Raw genomic sequence first — 26,694 nt, 5'->3', positions numbered from 1 at the left:
CCTCTGACTCTCACTATTCTCACTCTCTCTTTATATGAATTTCATTGCCTCGCGTGAGCTTTGATGTCTTTCTTGTTTCTGTCTTTGACATAAAAGAAAAGGCTTCCTGTTGCTGCCTTTTCTGTCACAGATACATTTACAATTATTCATCTGAACAGATTTGTAGATTTCAGGTGACGTGAACAACAAACATATTTATTTCTGATTGACTTCTAGCCTCCACCTTGGGTAGTTGTAACCAAAGCTTGCATTATCATTTTTCTGTGCCCCCTCTTTCTCTGAACTGCGCTCAAATGAGTCAAAGTCTCCTTTCAGATTTCCTCGGGGCTCCAAATCTGATCAATAACAACAGAATATGTCGCTTACCGCAGCTTTAATTCATGCTACACTTTCTGTTGTTAAGTTTCCTTTTGAAGCGACAACACAAACAAATTTGTTGAAGTGTATGAGGAAGATAATTCCTCCCTTTTTTTGTTCATCTAACGGGGAATCATTATCGACTTTCAATAATTTTTTTGTCACATCAGTTTCACCCAGACATCACAGCCATTTCTTACGTCCAGCATCCACAGGAACATTTTTAGCATTTAATTTTTCTTCTGGTATTGAATACATGTTGGCATCATCAAAGGAAACATGTTTTTTTTTTTTTTTAATAGCTGTGCGGCTTAAAAGCCAACCATTAACAAGTGCTGAAAGTATTTTTTATTTTTTATATATTTACTTGCACAAACAGATAATGTAAAATAATGTAAAGAATGATTATGATTGGGTTGTAGCGAAGGAAAGGTATGAAACCTGTGAGGGCTTATATAAGGAAGCATCAAGGATTAGTAGAAGAACAATTAATGTTAGACAATAAAGATACATAAAATTAAGAATGACTTATTAAGTTTGATGGGACATAGTTTGACTCACGAGGTACATTTTTAAATGATGTTAATAACAGTGGTTATAAAGTGGTTTTAAAGAAGGCAGCGTGGAGAGCGGAAGAATGCTTGCCCATGCAATATTGCAATAGGAAAGAAAAGGATATATTAAAGTATAATAGAGAGATATAAGAATCTTTATTCTGCTGGTGACTTTGTTACAAATAAACGATAAATGTTTTTTTTTTCATCGTTGTAGCCACCTAAAAGCAAGAGAATGAACATCATTGTGTGAGTAACGATCATCATTACACAATCGCTCACTGATTGGATGACTTTTTTGTCTTGTTTTGTTTAGTTTACGCGAGGCTTACCTGAATCTTGATCGGCCATGTGAAGTTGCTGACGTAGACGAAGAACGTGATGTTGGGGCTGTTGCGGAAGTCAAAGTTCTCGTTGGAGAAGCTGTCTTTGAACTCTTTGATGTTGCTGCGCGAGACGATGGGGATTTCCTCGCCGGTCTGAGTTCCAGCTGCAGGACAGAAGAGAGAGAGACGTGAGAAAGCAGATCAACAAATGTCCGTCATATTCAAACCATAGTCGAATAATAATCATACTAATCTGCACACAATGTAACTCTATCAAGCTCCACGCGGCTCTCCGTGTTTCTCAGAATAGCAGTGTTAAGATCTCGCGTCAACTCGCTGCACAAAGGAAGCGATTTATTCTAAGTGAAAATAGAGTGAACCGACTACATGCACGTCCTGGTTTTCACTTAAGCTGTCAGCAAACGATGCAGAGGTGTCCTACTCTCGCTGTCTGCAGAGGTTCAGGCCATGGTGAATTCCTCGGGGTTTGACCTTTGACCTTGAGCAACCTCACATTCCCCGAGGGAAGGATTCCAAGATAGCTTCCACGATACAAGCACTACTCCTCTTTTTACTGTTTATAGCACTTCTGCTGTAAAGTATGTTCTAATGTAAACGGAAGAAAGCGTAACTACAAAAAGTTAAAGGTTTTAATCACTAATGTCACCATAAAAAGTCCAAGTTTCCCCTTTTAACGACAACTGGCCAGAAGTCAGCGAGTCAGTCTGGCTTATGTTTTAGCCGTAAAGCAAGTGACGCTCCGTGCCTATGGTGAATTCTACTGATTGGTCAGAGAGTGACGTCACCGGACACAAGAATCAAAGCAAACAATGCCGAACTGTAGATCAGCTTAATAGACATAAAAATCCATGAAAATGTGCGTTAATCTCAAAGATTTAGTAAAGAAAATGAGGAGTCTGGTGTATTTATCGTGAGCCGAATCACGTCCACGTTGCGTTTAAGTTCAGTGCAGGAAGTACTGAACCATTCTGTGAACAAATCTTTTTTTAATCAACTGATTCTAATGATTCAGTTACACCCAAAACAACTGCTTTAGAAGTCAGTAGTTTGTGCGTAGAAAACAACGTCACGGGCAGTTACTCCGCCCACGCTGAGACTCACCAGTGAAGCTCGTGGCCCACGTTATGTTCAGGTTGAAGTTCTTTGAGGCGTTTATGAACATGTCAAGATCCCGATTTGGCTGAAGGGGAAAAAAACAGAAAACAGAAATATTAACACGATAGACATTTAAAGCTCTGTGGTGGTTTTTTTGGGCCAACTTCCTGTCCGTTGCTGCATTAGAAATCCCCTCCCCGCTTCCGGCTGTACCTCAAAAAAACTATTTATGCACGGACCAAACGCCTAGCCCCGCCTCTTTGTGGAGTTCTGGCTCCTGATTGGATGAAGTGTTGAGAAGAAAAGTTTCTCTCAGATTTAGCATCAGAGCCTGATGAGAGACCGCCGTCACTGAGCAAACACACAGTAGATCAGTGAGAGCTGTCAGAGCACCGGCGTCTGTGATGGAAGGGATTTTTTTTAATCCAGATTTTATTTAAGAAAAGAAAATCAAATATAGTCCGTGAGGCAGAAAAAGTTTTAAATCAAATCTGCAGCCACTCCAGAGGGTTCCTCTGTTTCACGGTAAATCCTGAGGCGGCACTTTTTCACCCCTTCATTCTGCAGCTGAGCAAACAGGCGAGCGAGTGAACGGCAGGCGAGAGCAAATTTACACGACTCATGGAAACGGAATTAGCAAAACAAATGTTTGAAGGGAAATCTGCGACGGAGATAGTCGTGAGAATTCAAACACTGTAATCCAGTATCCTCAAGCAGGTGCAAATTACAACCTGATTAGGATATTAGTTAATGAGCTAATAGCTTAGACCGTATGGCGTCTTTGGATTTTAAAGTACTTCCAAAAATTCTTCAAATGTGCAAGTTTTTTGTAATCGATTATTTTGTCTCTGTAACTTTCTCACATTTCTTCTAATTGATTAGTCATTTGGTCGATAAACGATTGAAAAATGTTGATCAGTGTTTACCAAACGTCAAAATTATGACGTTCTCAAAGGTGTTCACAATCCAAAATGATTCCATTTTAAAATGGTATTTATTTATTAGTATTTTTTTAAAAAATACCTCAAACCAATTGATCGATTAATTTTAGTGATCAACCAGTTGTTGTAGCTCTATTCAAAATACTTTTAGACTAGATGGACTAAATTGTCATTGTTGTCATTGTTGTTACACAATGAAACGACGTGTCGGATGCAGCCGGACTTAAAAAAACAAGATAAAAATGTATACAACACAAAAATAAATCTTATTTACAGGTCATTTAACTTACATATGTCCTTTTTTTATTAATTTGAAGGAGGTGCAATTCTACTGTGCACTCAGTTCAAACTTTTCTTAAAAAAGGCAACAGTGAGTGAATTTACCAAGCGCATTTATTATTTTATTACTATTTAATTACACACATTCAACTGACAAAGCAATTTGCCATGAAGAATGTGGGAGGAACGTGGTTTAACACTACAACATCGCATAGTGATTGATTGTTAATTACTCTTTTATTTTATAACATTTGTTATCCTGTATTTTTTTTACCATGCAGACGTGCTGAACCAAAGAATGAATGTTATAGCAATACATTTTGAACATTTGATTTTAGTCTTAGTGGGACTATTCTGTGCCGACTGTATTTCTTATTTTTGAACAAAACAATATTTACATTAGTTAAAAAAAAACAAAACATATCGCTAGGACAAAAATTGTCCCAAAGGACACCAATGTGCGTTATTTGCTTTTGACTACATGTCTTTTATATTCTTACGACAAAGACACAAATGCACAACTTAGCTGTGTGACAATGAGCGAAGGTGGATAAAACTCATCACCACCACCATCAACATCATCATGTGGTGCTGAGTTAAAGGTCTCAAATCCTAATACGAGTGGCAGCTGCTGCGACTGCGGGGCGTTCGCCGCCAGAGACGTACCTCCTCGGGCGTGGCCACGAAGTTGATGGCGGTGTAGTGGCGGTCGTCCTCCTGCGACAGACTGAAGGTGAACTGGTAGTCGATGAGGAGCGTGTCTGAGGATTACAGGAAGAAGAAAAAGGAGGAGGAAGAATTCATCAGTGGAGTTTCAAAGTCACACAAAAACAAGTTTTCCGATGACGCCGCGGGCGGGAAAGTATCTGCGTCACAGCGCGCTTTCTATCGACTTTCAAGGATGGACATGAAGACGTCAGAGGGTGTGTCCTGTTATGAAGGTTATACACACACACACACACACTCTGTCGCTGCTGTCTCCAATGATGTGTAAACTCTTCCAGACTTTCATCGACCTGCACAGGAAAAACTAAACTCATTTCCTGTGTCACTTAATGGCCACACACTGGCTGCAATTTCACACAAAAAAAAATAATTCTAATGTTCAATGTTCAAAATCAATGCAGGAAATATAACATCAGACAACGAGAAGCATAAAAACATTACGCTGTTTTTATGCTTCAAATTACACTCTTTTGATCCAGTAGCGTTGTGGATTATTTTGATTATTGAAGTGTTTGGTAAGTTTATTTTGTTTATTTGTATTAACAAATGTATGTGTCGACAGGCTCTTGCATGTGTTTGAAGGTTATTTCCTAAATTTGTATGATTCAATTTGAGATTATGAAAGACGGTGTCACAGTGCAATGTTTTTATAATGAGGATGTTTGTGCTCCTGCTGCAAAACAACCAAAATACAACAAATAAAAACACATCAGATTTTCAGTATTCATTGCAGCTCAAGTCTTCAGTACTTCTGGATTTCTTCCCAGGTGTTGGAAGGATCTTAAGCCTTTCATTCAACTGGTGGATCTTTTTAAGGTGAAATCTTACAAACCATTTGATCTGCATTCATTGATAGAATTCAGAATGCTACCACAAAGCTTTAATGAGTAAAAGGAGGTTAATTCTCATGAAGTCTCTGACATGTGCTTCATGTTTGGGTTTATCAGCCTTCTTGTCATCACAGCAGGAAATTCAAACGCCCCGCGTTCTCCTGCAGTTCACTTTCTTCTGCGTCTTAACCCCCGACTCTTACCACCAGCCACTTTCTAAAAAAAAATCTTTTATTAACGAGCTGTTTCACCTCTGATTTTTTTCTTTTTTAAAACATCAAACTACTCCAGACCTGCCCCGTCTTCAGAGCCATGTAACCGTCTCGCACCTGCTCAGTGCGACTCTGCCCACCCCACCTTCACTCCCAATGTTAATTGGTATTCCACTTACAGTAGCATGTCCCTTTGAGGGGGTTGCCTTGGTAACGATTCTCGACTTCACACCTGGAAGAGAGAGAGGTGTGAGACAGGTGGATAGAAATGAGATGAAAACAAAGGAGAACTGTTGAATTGGTATTTTGTCTCCAGCGACCAACAGCTTCGGGCTACACTTTTTAAAAAAAAGTTTTTTGTGAACAACAGGACCAAAAACAGCAAATCTGAGAGTCCAAGTGAACGGACGTCCATGGCAGATTCAAAAGGATTCTCTTGAGGCAATGAGAAAATAAAATAAAATACAGTATTTTCTTGTGACAACAACCACCTTGATCTTTGACTATGAAACTCTATCGACTTCAACCCTTTAATCCAAGTGAAGGCGACGTTCACGAGGCAAAAACTGATTTGTGAGGTCAGAGAATGAAGAGTCCAAATGAACGTTTGATGCGAATTTGTAATGTTTCTATTCAGGTGATCCAAAGATAATTCATGAAAATCAAGGGGCAAAAAAGGGAATTTTTGGAGACGTCACAGAGACATTTGACCACCAAATTCAAATGAGTCCAAGTGTAAGGATTCTGTCTCATGGTGTTCCTACGATATCACATTCACAAGTGAATAAAAACAACTAAAGAAAACAGTAACCTTGCTCTTGGTCCATGAAAATCAATCTTCAAATCCAAGTGAATGTTTGTGCCAAATTTGAAAACATTACCGTTTGAGTACCATGTTCACAAGGCAAAACATGTTTAAAAATGGCAAAATCTACACAGTTAATCCAAGTAAAGTGAGTCAAAGTGAACATTTAAGGCAGAATTGAAATGATTTAAATAAAACATTAATAAGATTCAAAAGGCAAAAAAAAAAGTTCATAGTGACTGTTGACATTACGACTATTAGTTCACCATAAAAGTTCAAGGAGTTTATCTTCAAATCCAAGTGAATGTTCGTGCCAAATTTGACAGTATACCCTGACGTCGTTCTTGAGATTTCATATTCATAAAGCAAATAAAAAATATGACTTCTGAGGTTTGGCTTCAAACCTTGACTTTCAATAACCAAAATCTAATCTGTTGATCCTTGAGTTCAAGTGAATGTTTGAAGGATCGCTTCCAAGAGTCTCTTGAGATATCATGTACATTGCTTTGGGAGTTTTCCGCTTGCAGTAAAACGACTAAAATGGGTTTTGGGAAGCACTGTGGAGTTGAAGACCAGGGTTTATCTGATCAAAAATGTAGCTGCAAGTGCAAATAAACAACTGCTTCTACAGTAAGGAAGAAAAAAAAAAAGGCTTTACCTTAAATCTCAACAAAGAAAATAAAGTCACTAACATCAACTTTCAAATCTCACTGATCATAAAACTGTGACTTTGTTTGTTTACAAGAATATCACCCGGTGTGGAAGCATTCAAAATGATAATAACCTAAACCTTACACTGTTTTTATCTTACATGAATACACCGACAGAGAAAAGATGAACTCACAGGTGGCAGCGATCTCCTTTGATGCCCTTGGTGGTGCAGAAGCACTTGCCGTTGTTTGGGCTGCAAATGCTCGCATGGCCGTTACACTTGCACGCTGAACGTAAACAGAAACAGGAAACGTGAGAACAAATGCATGTGGGGAAACTCTCCTGGAACTTTAATTTACTTCAAAAAATATATTTCAAGGACTCTTCTGTTATAGTATAGTAATAGTAATTTGACTGTTTGTAGAGCTAGATTTACAACACCTGCACAAATGCAGTTCATCATTTGTTTTAAAAGACTGAGCCTCACGGCGTCAGCAGCTGTGGAATATGAAGAAACAGCTGGTGGAGCGATAAAACCCAATTTATGTGCGCGTGTCCTCTTGATTATTTGTTCATTAACTTACTTGCAGAGGTATCGAGTTTTATTTATTTTTTACTCATCTCTCGCTAATGATCGTGATGCCCCCGGAGTTAAACATACAAGTACATGCAATAAAAATAACTTTGAGGGGGAAGCAGAACACATTTATTAAGTATAAACAACAAACCCATCACACTGACAACATGTGGATATGCAGAGACACTAGTTTTTAGGATTTATATATCGATATAAAACTAAATGTGCATTAAGGAGGGATGCACAGATTGTTACAAGGCTAGAGAGCTATAAGTTAAGAGCTAAAGAACTAGCAAGCTAGAGCTGACGATCTCCAGCTACTCAGCAAAAGCTAGACATCTATAGCTAAAGAGCAAGAAGCTAAAGAGCAAGAAGCTAAATAACCAGAGAGCTGGGCAGCTAGTCAAATGCTCCAATTAAAAAGCTAAAGCTAGTAAGCAAGAGCTAAGAGCTAGGCGGCTAGAGCTACAGAGCCAACAAGCCAGAGAGGAAACAAGCTAAAGAGTCAAAGCTTAAGAACTAGAGAGCTAGAGCTGAATAACTACTAAAGCTTATGATCTAGAAGCTACAGATTTGGACAGCTAATACAATTAAAAAAACTAGAGAGCTAATAAGCTAGACAGCTAGAGCTACAGAACTAGGAACTAAAGAGTTAGAGCTGAAGAGCTACAACTTAAGAGCTAGAGAGAAAATGAGCTAAAGAGTCAAAGCGAAAGAACTAGAGAGTTAGAGCTAAAGATCTAGACAGCTAAAGCTAAAGAGCTAGAAGCGAAAGAACTATAGAGGTGGACAACTCAAGCTAAGAGCGAAAGAGCAAGAAGCTAAATAACTAACGGTGGAAATGCGCCATAGTGGCCTAGAGAGGTAACAAGGTAGACAGATAGAGCTACAGAACTGGAAGGTAAAGAGTTAGAGCTAAAGAGCTAGAGAGCTAAAGCTATAAAACTGCAATTAAAAAGCTAGAGAGCAATAGCTTAAGATTTAGGGAGCTAAAGAGCTTGACAGCTACAGCTAAAATGCTGGAGCAAGCTAAGATAGAGAGAGCTTGCTATATTGGAGAGCTAGGTAGATAGATAGCTCGATAGCTTGCTCTTGACAGATAGACAGACCGATAGGTAAAGCTAAATTAAGTCGTGTAAGAGCAGGACAATTGAATTGTTGTCCGATTGACTGACTGTCAGTATTTGCTGTAAAGTGGAGTAAATCTTTAATATCCCTGGGGAAACACTTTACTGCACCGCCAGGAATCGGGAAAATGGCGCACATAAAACTCAACTGTAAAACAGTGACAAGTTAAATGAAGCTGTGCGCACAAAAGACTGACTGACTGATTTACTGCCGCCTGAGCTGAGCGGGCCGGAGGAGACTCACGCTGGCAGCTGCCGCCGTTGGTCGGATCTCCGTAGAAACCGGAAATGCAGCTCTCGCAGTGGCGGCCCGTCGTCAGGTCTTCGCACTTCTCACACACGCTCTCGTTGACGCACTGACTGTGACCATTACACTGACAAGCTGGAAAGACACCACAAATGTGAGTGAAAAGACCGTTGCGCGGTCTGTTCGTGCTGCACGCAACACGGCACTTTAACATTTGCCAAGATTTGGAGGAATTGTTCAGGTTTTTCATTCATCGAAAACACAGCTGTAAGGACAGCACGTAAAACTGATTTTATCCATATAACAAATGTGTGTATGTGTGTGTAAGCTGTCTTAAGAAAAGAAGTATCAGTCCCTTTGTAAACCATGCACTCATCCACACTAAATCCCATAGAGAAAATGTGTGTTTTTAGCTCAAGGGGCCACATAAAACATAAAACAAACACTCCCCCCCACCCCTCTGATCAAACTAGATCAAACTAATCAGTATTTCCATAGAACTAATAGCAGATAATACATAAATAAAATTAGAACCTCTCGTACCTGGACAGTGGATAAAAGACCAGTTGTATTTGGCCTCATTGGGGCACATGCTGACGTTGAGGGCCGGCTGAGGGCTGTGGGGCAGACCAGGCAGGGTGGACGGGGCCGGTACTGAGGTCTGGAAGGGCCCGCGGTACGAGCCCTCGATGCACTGGCCTTTCCCCGTGTTACTGGGGCCAGTGCACCAACCGCAGCCCGGCTGGTCCAGACACTGACCGCATGTGCGGTAGCCGGAGCAGTTCTCTGCTGCAGAGACAATCACAAACAATCTCTGTCTGAATCAGTCCACATAGAAAATAAATAAAACAACAATGGGATCAATTGTTAGACATATAACCTCTTGATAGCAAACAGCTATTATCGTATCTAATAAAATTAACTTTTCAAAACAAGGTTACAAAGTGTTAAGATGGTTAAAACAATAATGATACAATGAAAACAATAAAGACAGGCTTTTATTCAGGCTATTTCCCAGGATTTATCATAATTACCTGCTCTGTTGTTTGATGCCCCAAACTATGCATCTCAACTTGTTTAATGACAGTTATTGGTAATTATGCCAGATTACAAATTACAAAGACAAAAAACAAGGGTAACGAGGCATTTTGAGGAACAATTTCATATTTCTTTACCTAAACAAAAGAGAGAAATGGTCAGAATTTTTATAGAAATTACGGCTTTGAAAACTTAAACCTGGAATTATTCTTGACCAAGAATAGTTCAAGAATTCAAACTGTCGACCAATAATAGGTCATTCTATGGGCAGACGATGGCCGATAATTGATGCTGATTTTCTTTTTTTTATATAACAAATAATACAAAAAACTGCTTAATAAGAGCATTAAAAGTGTGTTTCTTCAATGTGCGGTTGATGTTTGCACTGCAGTGCAATTACATACAGAATTTTCAATAAAAATAACGTATAAACTGAATATTAAACTCATGAAACAAAAAAAACACATTTATCAAGTTTCAGAGAATAAATATGCTAATTTGTAGTATTTGGCCAATTGAATAATAATATTAAACTAATGCAGATGAAAACCTCTAGTTATGAGTAGAGATGGCTTAATGTCTGATACCGAGGCTTTTTTAAACTATGGAGCCATTAACACATTTGCATTCAACACCTACAGCCATTTAAAGCAATATAAAGACATAATTCTCCCGCTGTGTTTAAATATTCTTCTTCGCCCACACCATGACGCAAGTAAACGCTTTTGCCGACTTTCCTTTACACCTTTGTGAAGCGAGCACGAAGACTGTATTAAGATTTCTATGCTGCCGATTATCAAACCCATAAATCTGAACAGAGACAGTTGTGGAGCGAGAGGAAGAGGACGAGTAAAGTCTTACGTAAGCAGGAGTCCACGGTGTACCACTCCATGCACTGTCCGAACGGGAAGGAGGCCACGTAGGCGTTGGAGTCCACGCACTGCTTCATGTTGCTGCACCACATGCACTCGGAGCTGCTGCTGGTGCACTCGCTGCACGTGGTCCGCATGGCGCACGGCGTCCGGCACTGCTTGGCACTGTGGTTGGCTGCGGGGACAGGGTTTTTTTTTTTTAATTTATTTATTTTTAACAAGTTACGCTTGAACATGGTGGAGAGCGAATGTTTTGTTGATGTTTGCTAAACAAGCAGAACGAATCCGTTTGTGCTGCACGACTGACGCCACGTTGATCCTCGTCTACAGAGGATTGTGATGCAACGCGGCTGAAATTTGTTTTGTTATGATGGCATAAAGGCTTCCCTGCTGCCTTTTAGTATATTCCTGCAATTTATCATAGTGGAAATGTGTGTAGAAGATCATCCTCCATTACTTGTGGCTGTGCATTTACACACACTCTGACGGTAGCAGCTTCATCTGCATTTAAAGGGACTCTACAGTAATTTAGAAATGTGGAGGTGGAGTGGGAGGTTTTTTCTGAGCCAACATCCAGAAACACTGCATCGTATATTTCAGCTAAATTCAAGTACTCAAGTATATAAATTCAAGTAACTGATACACGTCTGCATCATTTTAACTTGCCCATTGTAAACTATTCATGGAGTCTAGTGTTTTAATGCATAAATCCAGCAACTGATTAGTGAGTTCTGCCATTATTCCAACGTATTAATGTGAATATGTTCAGATTAATTTGCTCAGTACAACACAGAAGTCATGAAGAATTTTGGTTTGGGAGCAAAACTGCATTTGCAGGTTTTTTAGCAACACCACAAACTAATCAATTAATAGACAATATAATGAACGTATTAATCACTTATAAACATCATTTGCTTGCGCTTGTAAGAATGTAAAAGAATACATGTCACTATATTATACATAAATTAACTTCATATTTAAGTGGTTGCGTAGGGTTAAGGTTAGTGTCGTCTAAAATCTATTTTCCTCTGACAACAACGGTTTTGTGGATCCACCTGGTCGCTCGCAGAGGCTGCCGTTCACCGGGTTGATGCAGGACTGCGCCCTCAGTCCGCTGGACGCCGGCTCGGCCAGGTACCCGCAGAACCCGGCGTCGCTGGGCTCGCCGGGGAGCCACTGCAGCGTGGTGTTGGTGAAGGGCGACATGTCCTCCCAGCACCAGTACGACACGTTGATTTTACGCAGACCCACCCAGGGCGTCACCGTGGCCTTATACTGCAAAAGAAATGACACGCAAAGGTCAAAAACAAACTTTATTTTGTACTCCTCCTCCACTACGTCCTCATTCTTCAGATATTTAAGTCAAGGGGCACCAATGCATCAGCTACACATCAGTAGAGGTAGTGTTTGTGATGTATGATCGGATTTTGATCATTTGTGACATTGCAAAGGAGTGGAAGACTTTAAAACAGATTTCTATAACTGAATATCTTTGTGTCAAAACCACAGAATCCGAATCAGCTACTGGGCAAATAGATATGATAACAAACATTGTCTATAAATATAAATATAAATATCCTAAATTTTGAGTAAAAAGTTGGAAAACTTTTTGAAAGGTTGTTTGGGGACCTAAAAGAATCTCCCACGATCCATCTTTGGGTCCCCACCCAGTCTTTGGGAAACAACGATTTAGAAGAAAGCCTCAGTTCCAAGAAAAAAAATGCCTATTTTATATATAATGCAATATAGATATTGCTGTGTGTGACGTTTGCTTGTAAAGCTTCGATGTTTTGTCTTGTCGCCATGAGCGCAGACTTTCACCATCATAAACTTTGACCCCCAACCATCTAATCCACTGTAAATCTGTATAAATTAACTCCTGGATGGAGAGAGAGAGCGAGAGAAACTAAACGCTGGGTGTTGCCGGCATGAAGAGAGGAAAAACCCTTCATCTTCTCAGGACGTTGGGGAAATCTCTTTGAGTGCCACAAGTTAAGTGCCAGTTACTCCACGGCCGAAGACTGATGTGACATTTGTTGGAAATCAATGATGAGGACACATTTTAATAGCTCTCGTTTTCTTTTTTTTGGCCCTGGCTGTAAGACAAAAAAACAACCAAAAAAAAGACAGAGAGAGAACATGTCAACGCCATTTTTCATCCGCACCGACATAAATTCCACTGCCGTGACATCGCGGCAATGAATGCAGTTTTACTCCACTGGACTTGAGAGACTCTGTTATCCATCGCATCTCTAATCAATGGTCACGCTGTAGCAGCTGTAGTAAACAAAGAGAGCTCAATCTCTCACTGGCCAGACTCAAATTACTGTTCCGTTGGGTTTTCTTGCATCTCTTGGTTTGATTGATCGTGTCTGGAAAAGGTTGGGGTTGCTTAACGGCGACGGGACGGTGTCGATACGACACCAGAGGAGGATTTGCGAAGCATGTTTTCGGAGTCTCGGTGCCTGTAAAGAGGTCTTATCGCTGAAGCGGATCCATGCTTTTTTTTCTAGACCTGTTGAGTTTTAAATTGGTATAAAATGTAAGAAATGTATTAAATTAAGCCATAGAATGACCAGAATCACAGATTAAGGAGACATGTCGATAACGATATTGTGTAGGGATGGGCAATTTGAGAAAACACCGCTATTCAAACATTTAATGGACTCATTTGTCAAATAATCAAACTCCAGTGCATGAGAGTCAGTGAAAGTAATGCAGGGTTCACAGTAATATCGATTTGGTGACATATCGCCACCCTTCTTTGTGTAATATCGATATCAATAATTCATCTCGGGGTGGGAATCATAGGGTACCTCACGACACTCGATCTAATTCACTGCTAACGTGATGATCCACTTATCAGGAGGGATATTCTTCATCTAATACGATAATCCTTGACAACCCAGATAACCAAACTCCTCCCCCTCCTCCTTCATCTTACCACAACGCTCATTATCTGCAACTCCTTCAGGACAAAGTCCACCTTCTTCTGCGTGGTGAGCGACGCCAGCACGGCGTTGTTGCTCCTGCACCCGAGCTTGGCGTTGTCGTACGAGTCCTTGGCCGTGATGAACTTCAGACACGAGTTGCCCACCAGATGCCAGCTTTCACCGCACACGTTTTCTGAAGTAAAAGTACATACGATAGAAGAGCAACATAATATTTCACGAGAAAGGTGAAACAATGGAAAACAACAACTTTCTTTTGCTCTATTTCCTTTAATCGTCTTTAAAACCTTTAGATCTTTTCACCTCTTGGGGATGTGCGAGGTGAATCACTGCCCAACAGGCACATTATAACAGTAATTTACAAGATAATGAGAAACTATAATGTTCTTTTTCAATCTGTGTGTTTGCATCAAGGGGGGAATTAAATTTAAAGGATAATCTGGATCTCCTATTATATAATTTTTTCAACCTAATAGTGTCTTTTTGGTCATCAGGGTAATCAGAGAAATATCAGCTGCTGCTTTTCATTTGTGATTGTGAGCCATCAAGTTGGTGCTTATGCTAGTTTTGGACCAAAACAAGTTATAAGTTGTAAAACGGCAGTTTCCGTTCTCCTTTTTTGGCACATTAACACATTAGTACTTTGCAGTGCAACTTGTTCCTGTTGTGCTATTTTTCCTTTAAATTAAAAAAGATTAATTTCCATAGTTACCTGGCAGCGAGATGCACTCCTGGTTGCGAGAATCCCACTGACAGTTCTGGTCCACGGCGCAGCTCTTGCAGCTGGTTTTCTTGTTGCACACGTATGACGGGTTGTCTCTGGGGCAAACGTCACCTTCTGCTATCGCCCCCTGGGAGAAGAAGGCAAGCAGTGACGACGATATAATAAAGTACCAGATTACACGGCCGATGCAGAGGATTTGTCCCGCGGTGGTGGAGATTCTCATCTCCGTTTATCAAACTGCTGCAACAGTTCTTCAAGTATAAATCTGATAAAAATAAGGCTGATAAAAATGTAGATTTTATTTCTTTATTCTTTGTTTCCATTTCTATTCGCAGTTCTTACTTCAACTCCATTTCATAAATCATGACAGTTTAATAAATACAAGTGATACAAAAATATCGCTCAACTTAAACACATACTGAAAAACACTTGAGGTGTTAATACGTGTAAATGTAAACAAATACCCCAAATATAAATATATTAATGTCACATATCATTAGCTAGCTTAGATAGACAGGTGTTAGCCAGCTAGACGCTAGTTAGCTTGCTACATAGCATAAATAGATCGATGCTAGTTAACTAGCTTAGACAGATAGATGCTAGTTAGTTAGCTATAGATATGCTAGTTAACTAGCCTTGATATATGCTAGTTAATTAGCTAGCTAGATATAAACTAGTTAGCTTGCTAGATTATTAAAAGTAACATTCTGCACATGCACAGTACGTTACGTCATGTCAATATCTATCCCATAATATACAGTATGTTGGGTTAACTCCCTGAAAATGTTTTGGATTATTATGGAGGACTGGGTTGGCCATGTTTGTATCAACATATTTACTCTAATAAAGCCAGATTAGCCTGGTTAGAGTCAGCAGGTTAATCTGGTTAGCAATAACTAGCCGGGGGTTTGTTTTCTTACCGAAGCAGACGTGCAGTTGCTTCCCAGAGAGACACACTGAGCTGAACACCACTGACAGCCGTTGGTGTTGGCGGTGCAGCTGAAACAGTCCGTGTACTGGTCACACCTCTCGTTATCAGCATCTGCAACGTGACAACAATGATTTACGTCTACGAATCCACGCCGTTCGAAACAAAAACGGACAAAAATCACAATGACCTCATCATATTACCAATGAAATGGAGACAAAATGGCAGTTTAGAAAGAAATACTTTAAATAGTCAAAGTCCTGTTATTTTAAGCTTCTGAAATGCAATTCTTTTTTCAGTTTCTTCCACTAATATTGAAAGTTAATGTAGATTTCAACTAGACAATTTGATTAAAGGCTCAAAAACGCTGGAACTCTGTTTCTTTTAGATCAGTCAACACTTCCTGAACATGAGGGGGGACATTTTCTGAGGGAAACGGAGGCGAGGTGACTGCTGCTGGACGACAACAGCAGCAGCAGCAGCAGTAACAGCAGCAGCAGCAGCAGCTCAGAGCCTCCCCGGTATTAAATCTCCCTCAAAGTTATTCCGCGGCGCAGATTCCATCTGCCAGTGCTTGTGTCTGCGCCGGCATTGAAAAATGAGACGGGCCCGTGATGAAGAAAGTGAGGATTTTCTTGTGACAAATGGCAAACGGCAAATGGAAGAGAATTCTCAGTGGGGAGAAGAGACCTGACTTGGAGTGTCCTTGATGATTACCTCCTCATGTCCTCTGTGACACACACACACACACACACAGATATGTGCACTCACGTAAAAGGGACAGCAGGACTTGGACATGCTGTCACTTCAAAAAAAAAAAACATGTTACATGTAGTGAAATGTCTTCATAGGACACGCCAATACACCAGGGACACTCACACCTACATACTCAAGCATGGATGAGAAAATATCTGTGTGTGTGTGTTTGTGAATCAGAATCTTTCTGAATTGTCAAGACGTGTGTCCTTGACTCTGACACACCTCTACTCCTCTAAAGGAGGACATCATCTCCTTTATCAATCTGCAACTATTTTGATAATAGATTTATCTGTTTGTGATTTTTTTTTTAAAGTTCTTCTTTAATCTAAATAAGCTCTTGTTTCTTTGACAAATAAATGATTAAAACTGAATTATCTTTCTAATCTTAAAACTTGGCGGCGTCACCTACATGATCTGGTGTTGCAGGAGGCCGGAATCTGCTGAGGTTCTGCTGCCACCGCCGCGCTGCTCTCCCAGGGCAGGCAGGTTCCCAGTGAGCTGTTCCACGCGCAGTGGATCCCCGGCCAGGCCTGGCTGCACGACGCCGGGCTGGAGAAGGCCGCGCAGCTGGGCGACGTGTACATGAGGACGTCGCTGAGCAGGAGGCTGTTGAAGCCGCCGAACACGTACATCACACTGAGAAGAGACACACGGGGGGGGGAAGGTTTTAGTGGTTTATGAGGGGAAAAATGTCAGCCTGCGCTCGTTAATCTAGTGCCTTATCCAAAAAGAAGCAGAATTTTCCTTATTCACAGGGCTCCAGACTAACTTTTTGCATCCAAATTTTACATTTTTACGGGGTCAATTTATGTCATTTCTCATATACATTGATATATTATACAAAAATATGGTGTAGGTAAATGTTTGCCTTGACTTAAAGCACAAATATATTGTAAAGTGAGTCTTTTAACTTTGAACTCCTCACCTTTGTCTGTAGTAAAAATACAGATTTTTAAGTGGTTAAACGTAAATCCTGGTCCTTGTAGATCACATAGACTACACTAATAATAAATCTATCTCTCATCATCTTGAAGTCCTGTCTTGAACGTCTTATTCGTCACTGTTCTCATAACAACCACACACACACACGGAGCAGCGCGACAGGAAATCGGGATGAGAGCCAATCGGTGGCAAAGACACGCCCCCTCCCTTGATTGCAAGTGTGGATAGAGAATATGTCGCGCTTCACCAGAGAGACATCAGGGAAGATGAAGATTTTTCAAGAAACATGCATAAAAAAAACCCAAAAAACAACTCCAAATGCTATAGTATACATGCCAGGCCTGCAGGTGGTGCTGTAACGCCACCACAAAGACGACAGAGAATGAACATTTGTCTCGTCTCCCTTCTTTATACATCACCCCGGTGTCACGTTGAGCTTCAAAAACCAAAATCTTTAAAAGTCCAAGTCAACATTTGGACCAAATCTGAAGAAGCTCCCTCAAAATCTAATCCGCCACCGCCGTCTGATCTAATGTGATTACTCAAGCGAACATTTTCTACTCAATCTGGAGAAATTACCTCAAAGCGTTCTTATATTAGATATAAAACAAAAACGGACAGAGGGACGAAAACAACAACGCCTGCAGCCACTCGCTGTCGCCTGGAGGCGTTGGGGAAAAAAAAAGGTGCAAGAAGATTCTGAATGCACTCTTCTCTTCAGTTTGTGCTCAGCGTGAGCTGAAGCTGAGGTTTAGAAGAGGAGTGATGTTCCTCTTCTTCTCCGGGAGTCGACCTGCCTCGCGCGTCTGCTGAATCCACACTTCCTGTGTGGATGATGGAAGCGACAGACGACCCTGCTGTGGCGGTGTATTTATGACTCCCTGTGTGTGTTTGGATGCCAAGTCTGGAGCATATTTAAACATCTCTTCTCCACAGGCCTCTGCTCAGCTGCTGGGATGAGTTTGTGTGAACATGTGCTGCTGGAGCTGGCGATGCTGCGGGTGATGTTGGTGGTGGTGGAAGCCAATGGGCACGAAGGACGGCTAATTCGCTCAGCGCTGATCAAAAACCCCTTGAATCATGAAAAGGTCAGACTTCAAGCTGCTCACTCTGAACTTCCTGCTGATTCAGGAGGAGGAGGAGAACGTGGGAGTCTTGCAGATGAACATGCAAGTTCTTCCTTCCTTTCTTTCTTTCTTTCTCTTATGAAAGATGAGGAGAAGTCGGACCCGACACAACGAAAGGCCTTTAAAATGTCTGCGCATACAAACGTTACTTGAGATTGACACCACAGACGGCTGCCTCGGTTCCTTCGGTGGACTGTTTGACTCTCTACAGCAGGGGTGTCAAACATACGGCCAGCGGGTCCAATCCGGCCCACAGGATGAATTTGTCAAAATGTCACATTATGATTACAATCTAAACGTAAGGTCAAATGCAATATTTTTCAATCCCAGATACCTGTGACTAAATGTTTGTGCCTTTATAGATGATGCGTAAATAGTACATTTAGGAACTTATATTTCTCAAGAAATTTCATGTTTTGTAAAAATATCCCTCATTAAATGTAAAACAAAGGAGAAAAAACAAAGGAGTTCTTGTTGGTCATAGGTTATTATTCTATTATTTTACTATTTTTACTGGTCCGGCCCACTTAAGATCAAATTGTGCTGTATGTGGCCCCTGAACAAAAATGAGTTCTACAGCCTTTTAGGTGGAAGACGTATGGAATTAGATTTGTGTCAATATTTCCAAACAACACTTTTTAAGAAGCAAAAAAATATCGATTTAGTCATTCAAAAATACTGTATTTTATGGTTTGAAAATACACTTGTTCTTTGCACTGTGGTTTATTCTTTGCGGGCGTTCTCCAAGTTGTCGTCCGACAAAGTAAATGTAAATATGTAAAGTTTGCCAGATTATTATTTATTTATTATTTACAATTATTTTGTCGGACGTAGACGGACATTTTCAGGCTTAGGTGTTAAAGGGTTAAAGGGACCAAATCTGTAATCTGGATCCAATCTGGATGAAATTCAGTCTGATGGTAGAGGGTCTGATCCTGCACACACACACACACACACCAAATTCCAATTTTTTTATAGTTTTGCCCATAATTAGTGACAGGGATTTCTTAAAGATGTGACATGTTTACCTGACGTGAACATGTACCATCCCAAAAACAGAAACTATAGACCGGAGGTTGTTAACAGAAGGACACACTTACAGACTGAAACCATTATCATCTCCTCGGTGAAGGTAATAATGGTTTTCTTATGCAGCTAAATGATTACCTGTCACTGAAGACTGCAGAGTGCCCGAAGCGGTTGACGTCACTGTAGAGGTCGGGTCGAGGCAGCACTGTCCACTCGTCGCATGCTGGAATGGAAATGGAAAAAAGAAAAAAGAAAAAGAGAAGACAGAGAGGTCACTGCGCTGACCTGCTGCCCCCACATATTCAATCATACGTGTCGTCTTCAGCAGGTGACATGACTCATACCCCGGAGTCCATCAACAACTCAAGTCTGAGGGAAATGAAATAAAAAAAATAATAAAAATGTCCTTGACCGAGGCGACGAGGAGCCTGACAGATCCACGAGAGACGATCCCGGGCACGATAAATGCACTGTGTGTGTGTGTGACACGTCTGAAAACTCAATGATTTCATACAGAGACTGAGCGGTGGATCAGTGGTCGGTCAACACTGACTTCATCAAGAACCAAGGGTTTCAAACAATGCTTTTGACTGATTTTCCCTACTTAGTCCTCTACCTTTTTCCACTTGATTTAATATGATGCAACAAGTGATTTCACAACATGTGGATGGGAGACGACAAGGAGCCATTGTTTTATCCACGCCATCCCCCGTGTGGCCCCACAAATATCTTCATACGCGTGAAAAAGGACTTTAAACACTAACAATGCCAGAGAAACACACCAAAAATAAACAATTTTGTCCAAACTTCTAACACAAGAAAGAGATGAAGAAGAAGAAGAGGATGCAACAGTGAAACCAAGACCAAGACAGGCAGGCGGGGCTGTGACATCACCGTTTCCCCTAAGTCATGTATTGACTGTAAAACACAAAGGGCAATTGATACAGTGCAATATCGCGATATCTTGAGTGGCGATAATATCAATTGACGTTTCAGTCCACTAGATGGTGCCGAGTGCTCACGCTCACTAGAGCTGTCATGCGAGTTAACGCATCGTGGCGTCTCTGGCGATGAAACCGACTTTTGTGGATTCTCTGAAACTTAAACTTGCACAGGTCCCTTTATGTGTGGCTGCCAAAATTAAAGATATTATCTTACATTCAGACCATTTTCTGTAAAGATTATAGACGATTGTGTGTGTGAAAATCACAGTTCATCAGCAGCTTCTGACAACATCCATGTTAGGTTCACTTTAATCACATTTCTCTGGCGTTACAATGGAATAACTAAGGGATTAAGCAGCATAATGAATAAAAGTCTCTTTCTGTTATTTTAATATTTAGTATTTCTCAATATATGATACTTTTCCTGTTCTTTCTTTATCCACTGCTGCAACATCTCAAATCCCCACTTGTTGTGGGACTGATGTCTAATCTAATCTCGTTCTCACGTTCTTCAGCAGAGACGTCTCGACCTCCAAATCAAATCAACTCCCCCAAAAAGACTGTATTTATGTACGTATGTTGACGATTCCTTTTAGGTTTCATTTAAATAAAGATGCAACAGAAGTGATCATGTGTCTGCGCAGACAAACAACAACAACAACAACAACAATAGGCGAAGAACGAGAGTGTGAAAGTCAAAGCGTGCAGGAGAAGAGCAGAGTGACTGCAGTACATCACCTTCACTTCCTTCAATGCAGTGCAAGTCATCATGTTCTCCCAGAGGAGGAAGAGAAGGAGGAGGAGGAGGAGGCAGGTGACGTCTTACAGCAGGAGATGCACGTTCACAGGCAGACACTGCCCTCTGCTGTCAAAGACCGGTACTGCACCTGGTGCAAAGCAGGGATTTGCTACACCGCCACCCAGTTGCTGACGACCCTTTAAAGCTCTAATTGACTCGTTAAGGAGGAGCAACTAGTCCAGCAGGTGTGGTCAATCTCGACCCCAATAAACAGACAATTACAGAGCTGTTCCTGCTGCTGCTGCTGCTGCTGACGGTAACCCAGCTGTTTCCACTTTTAAATAAACCCCTTCTTTTAGGTGTAAACCAGTCGTATATGCATATCTGGTCTTGCTGATCCAGGTGCACAGTTTAGTGTAAGGCTGGGCGATATATAATGAAAATAATCACTTATTTTGACATATATCATGATATAATATATTTGGTCACAAGCCAAGTTCTCTTATATAAAATTCATATTAAAAAAAAAAAAAATCTAACTGATATTACACCTAGCACTAGTGTAAAGTAATTAATTAACAAATGAAGGCGCTCTAAGGTGGGAAACTTGGGCGGAAGTTACCCTGGCTGAAGAAGAAGGAGTTTACGGCGGGATAATGGTGGAGAAAGCTACGTTAAGAGATGCTCCATCCACAACTTTGTGCACTTTGTTGTCCATGTTGTGAGTAAATAGAAATCCTGCACTTGTGACTTTTCATGTTCACGTTTCTTAGATGGATATCGTGACGTATCGCCGTATGATTGTCTCACAATATATTGATTATCACAAAATCGTCGTATAGTGATATTATCGCATATCGTTAAAGGAACCGTGTGATTCCCACCCCGGGTATCTACTGCATCTGTGCCAAAATTGACATCCTTAGTCACCTCGTTCAAAACCCTCATCGTCCCCGACTCCGCCCCCCTTTTATAAACACCTGAGGTTGTCACTTCGCTCGCTTTCTCGATTCATGAAAAACCTTGTTACCTTGGGATTTTGCGATATTGCTCCGATAAAGACTTTTTTTACATGCTAGTATCTGCTGTGGGTTAACTCCACGACGTCTTGACTGAGGCAAACTGAGTCAAAACAAGAATAACTGCTGGATTAAACATTCTCCACGCGAGACTATTGCCCCTGAAGCCTCCGCTGTGAATCCTACTTTACTTTACTTTGCTTTCATCGCCCTGTGTGTTTACCTTCGCCAGGAAAATCCTCAAGGAGAAGTCGTCAAAGCGTGAGCTGCAGCTCCGCTGGGAAATTCTCCCAAACTAAAATCCCATCTCTCCATTTTTCAATAGAATATACAAGTCAAGGAAACTCATATTATATATATATATATATATAAGTCAAGGAAACTCATATTATATTCCTGTCTGATTTTAATTCTACCACTTGCTCACAGCAGCCTGCCTGTGTGTGTGTGTGTGTCTGTTAGAAGTTTTTAAAAGATTTTCTGATTGGTCTCTGTTGGGTCTGAGCAGAGGAGCCTCCTGAGGAAAGGGCTTTTAAGGATTTTTCAATTAAATCGGAATCTGACAACAGCAACTCTTTTTCTCCTGTGTGGAAATGTAGACATTTCAAACATCCTGTATATACTTATACAGCCTTATATAGTGGCTACTAAAGGTGTAAAAGTGTAAAAAGTCTAGGACTACTCTGATCGGTTAAATTTACAGTTTATCAACTCAAATAAAACATAACTCAAATTATTTGAGTTTAGTTAGTAGTTACTAAGTGTTTGTTTGTTTTTTTGAGCTGATAACAGCGGATAACTGTCTAAAATAATCCTACCACGGTGGTTTATTTTGAGTTGTAATGAATGGGAAAGGACAACATCCAACATGGATGACTTCACGAGCCTGCGTGATGCGTTCACTGTCCTGCGGTGAAATCGTAAACTCCAGTTCTGAACAGAAACACGAGGTCAATCGCACACCAGTGTCCACTTATTATCACTTATCTTTACACGTTAGCCGACCTATTTTCAATAAAGCAATAAAAACCTTTTGGAATTTACTCCATTTTACACATTTTTTAACAAAAGAAAACTTGAAATGACTATGTCAAGTGATGCGACCGAACGTAAAAAAAAAAAGTCTGGCGTGGGACGTCTCTTGCCGAGCAAAATAATATAATTGTGATCACTGAAATACACTTACAGCGGTCAGAAAGAATGCAGATAGGACGCATATTTTTTTTTAAGGGAAAAATGATGGATTTAATACGATCATAATAAGTCAGTAAAGAAAGATATCATGGCGATATCATTCACGATTAACAACACGATTATATATATATATACATATATATACATATATATATATATATATATATATATATATATATATATATATATATATATATATATATATTCACAAAGTGTAAGTGTAAAGCAGCTTTGAGTAAAAAACTGTCCATTTACCATTTACTTTAGAGCAGACAGAGACTCTACACTGCTGTGAAACAACGACAGTAGTCCACATCATTAGCTGCCGTTTGTGGTTTACCACTTGTGTACATGGAGCCGCAGCGTTTGACCTTCTGTTGCCTCAGCGGAGCGGCTCAATATCCAACAACAAAACACTGCGGCTGCACTGACGAGATCCCGGGAGCGAGTCCGCGTCAAAGTATGAATGCAAAGCAGCTCCGGGGCAGGAAGAAGAAGAAGAAATAAAAAAACAAACTGCTGCAAGCTCAGCAGAAGTGAGGCGAGGGAGGGAGGGAGGCGGACCGTGTGTGTGTGTGTGTAACTGACCCAGGCTGTAGACCAGGAAGTCGGAGGAGAAGCACTTGGCGCCGTGGCTCATGGACGTGTCGTTGTGCGTGTTTCCTCCAAACACCAGCATCGCCCCGCTCACTATCACCGCCGTGTGGAGGTAGCGGAAGAAGCCGCTGTCTCTCAGGATCGTCCTGCACAAAGCACAGCCATGTTCACACACACACACACACACACACGTTTCATAAACTAGCAACTGATATTTTTCATCCACTGGATCCAGAAGAACTTTCTGGACCTGTATAGAACTTTAGCTGCTTCTATATATTACAATCTTACATAAACATGACATAACTCCTGATCTCTTATGGGCCTAATACTGATCTTTGCTGCTTTCATGGTCATGGGTCATATCGGATTTGTTTCTTTTGATTTGAATTGGGTGACACTGGGACAAAGAGAAAAGTCCTCACCATTTCCTCCGGTCCACATCAAACTTGTACAGGTCTCCAGCCAGGCCGTACTTGGTGGCGCTGAAGGCCTTGTAGCCGCCGTGGATGTAGATGGCTCTGGTGCCCGGGTCGAAAACGCTGCTGTGGCCGTAGCCGCCCTGCACCAGGGCGCCTTCTGTGGACACCATGCTCCATGTGTTCTGGGCTGAGGAGTCACAACGACATGTTTTACTCAGCGACAGAGCGGTGGTTAACAAACAAAACATTAAATTAAGAAGAAACACAATTACCTGACATTAAAGAGGCTACAAGTGTTTCAATTAGGGCTGCAACTTATTATTTATTGGGGGGTGGTGATCACCACAATATGATATTTTCACGATATTTAAGTTACAATACGACATCATCACGATACGATGTTATCATGATATTTAAGTCACAATACGATATATTCACAATATTTAAGTCACAATATGATATTATCACGATATTTAAGTCACAATACCATATTATCACGATATTTAAGTCACAATAAGATATTATCACGATATTTAAGCCACAATGATATTATCACGATATTTAAGCCACAATATGATATTTCACGATATTTAAGTTAATACGACATCATCACGATACGATGTTATCATGATATTTAAGTCACAATACGATATATTCACAATATTTAAGTCACAATATGATATTATCACGATATTTAAGTCACAATACCATATTATCACGATATTTAAGTCACAATAAGATATTATCACGATATTTAAGCCACAATGATATTATCACGATATTTAAGCCACAATATGATATTATCACGATATTTAAGTCTTGATACGATATTATCACAATATTTAAGTCTCGATGTGAGATCACAATATTATCACGATGCGATATTATCACGATATATCTACGTATTTAACAAAACAAAACTCACACTGACTCTTTAAATTATCCAGAATTCCTGGTACTATAGATTCCTATGGAAAGTTTCCAATTTGAATTATTGCCAAATTTCCCAAACTAAGTTCCCACTTAAAAATAATTTCCTCAATGAATTTGAAGTTATCAAAAAATTTATCGGTGATGTGGTGGAAGCTCAAGTCATTAAGTCACTTACAGTTTTCTAACAAAATATAGAGATTAGCTGTTAAACATGCAGGTCAAATAAAGAAAATAAGAAATAAAAGCTTTAAGCTTCAGCTTCAGCTTTAAACGGTGACCGCTCAGGTGACGATAAAAACCAAATCATGTCCATTAATGAGCAAATAGGAGATAAACTCTGGTCTTTCAGCCACGGTGACAGTTTAATTCATCCCATTTTCTGACATTTAGGAGACAATGAGGCCTGAAAATGAAAGCTGGTTACCTGAGTTCTGTGCACGACCCGGGTCCACGAGTTAATTTGCTTCCTTTTAGAGGCCAGTGTTAATTTCCTTTTGTTGTGTAAATGATTTATTAAGCGCTTACAGAGGTTATTATAACGAGCGTGGAAGCAGCAAAAGGAAGTAGGAAAGAGAAAAACTTCCATTTTATATATAATTTTGTATCTTCAAAAAAACTTTGTATCTTTTTTCTTTTCTGTTCTTAAAAGGTTTTCTGTCAACACGGCATCGTGTGTGTTACCCCAAATTTCTCTAAATCTTTTTTATTTGTCGTGGCCCAAATCAGGACAATAGCAAATTGGTACTTAAACTAAAAGTTTAGAAAATTCATCAAATTTGTTCTCCTTGGGGCCCAGTCTTTGGGAAACACTGCTGTAGTGTATATGCCAGGATATACAGGAAATACAGAGAGAACACATCTCACCAATGTTGTACTCCTGGACCCAGCTCATGTAACCGTACATAGGACAGTGTCCGAACAGAACCAGCATGACGGGACTGCCGCCCTCCTGGAGAGGAGGCACGATGTGGGCCGAGTGTCCCACCACCGCGTACTGCTGCTCCTTGGCCCGGGGACTCAGGAGGACCCAGGTCTGGTTCTGGATGTAGAAGACCCAGAGCTGGCTGGACACGTTCCCCGTGGAGTCGATCTTTCCCCCGTACATGTAGATCTTTCCCTGGGAAGAGAGACAAAGACGTGCACAGGAGCAGAAAGCGTGAAAGACCTGACAGGGCACAGCGATTGTTTTCATTCGTTTCTGTTTGGATTTTGCAGATTCTAACAGGGTCAATATGAGGCTCAAAATCATAAAATGTGTTATTTTTTTACTATTATTTGTCATGAGTCCTGTTGCCAGATGACGTTTTCCTTCATAAAATGCAAAATAAATCTACCGAGCTTCCTCTTGGGGCATAAAACTCTTTATTTTGCTGGTTTTAAACAGCAAATATTTGTTATTTTCAAGCAGAATCTCATTAGATTAACACTATTAATTAAAAATGAGGTGAAGGAGCCTCGTACAGAAAACGCCACATTATTCCATTAATTACAGAGACTGAAAGGATGTGTAACCTTTCCCGCAGCCAAACAAAAGAAGCCAGAATTGTATATTTCATGCATATTTTAGACTTTTTTCAGATATTTGACTTAAGATAACAGTAAAAAAAATGCATCTAACTGGTTTTAGCCTCTTCACACAAGCTTTAATGGCACTTATTGGTCTGAACCCTTGATAAATTGCAGGGCTTTTTATCCTTTTACAGCAGTGCTCACATCATGTGATCTTCT

At 40.4% G+C, this 26,694-nt stretch overlaps 1 protein-coding gene across 4 annotated transcripts in view; it reads right to left on the bottom strand.

Moving 5' to 3' along the window:
- Window positions 1-26,694, bottom strand: part of atrn (attractin) — a 129,467-nt gene that overhangs the window by 76,405 nt on the left and 26,368 nt on the right. For 3 of the 4 annotated variants that reach the window (XR_006361987.1, XM_044047519.1, XM_044047520.1), the window contains exons 8-24: window positions 25,831-26,083; window positions 24,037-24,220; window positions 23,603-23,757; window positions 19,257-19,341; window positions 16,430-16,656; window positions 15,254-15,375; window positions 14,322-14,460; window positions 13,603-13,784; window positions 11,714-11,933; window positions 10,648-10,833; window positions 9,292-9,537; window positions 8,746-8,883; window positions 6,991-7,084; window positions 5,521-5,573; window positions 4,240-4,334; window positions 2,360-2,438; window positions 1,244-1,401 (exon numbers count right to left, since the gene is read on the bottom strand). Coding sequence is in view for 3 of the 4 variants with exons in the window: in XM_044047519.1 (XP_043903454.1) it covers window positions 1,244-1,401; window positions 2,360-2,438; window positions 4,240-4,334; window positions 5,521-5,573; window positions 6,991-7,084; window positions 8,746-8,883; window positions 9,292-9,537; window positions 10,648-10,833; window positions 11,714-11,933; window positions 13,603-13,784; window positions 14,322-14,460; window positions 15,254-15,375; window positions 16,430-16,656; window positions 19,257-19,341; window positions 23,603-23,757; window positions 24,037-24,220; window positions 25,831-26,083 (2,616 nt within the window). In the remaining variant the exon portion in view is untranslated. Of the gene's footprint in view, window positions 1-54; window positions 1,133-1,243; window positions 1,402-2,359; window positions 2,439-4,239; window positions 4,335-5,520; window positions 5,574-6,990; window positions 7,085-8,745; window positions 8,884-9,291; window positions 9,538-10,647; window positions 10,834-11,713; window positions 11,934-13,602; window positions 13,785-14,321; window positions 14,461-15,253; window positions 15,376-16,429; window positions 16,657-19,256; window positions 19,342-23,602; window positions 23,758-24,036; window positions 24,221-25,830; window positions 26,084-26,694 lie in introns of those variants that run through there. The other variant, XM_044047521.1, reaches the window with a different exon arrangement.

The sequence above is a fragment of the Solea senegalensis genome, linkage group LG16 (assembly GCF_019176455.1).
Source record: "Solea senegalensis isolate Sse05_10M linkage group LG16, IFAPA_SoseM_1, whole genome shotgun sequence".
NCBI lineage: Eukaryota > Metazoa > Chordata > Actinopteri > Pleuronectiformes > Soleidae > Solea > Solea senegalensis.
This window is presented reverse-complemented; position numbering and strand designations above follow the sequence as displayed.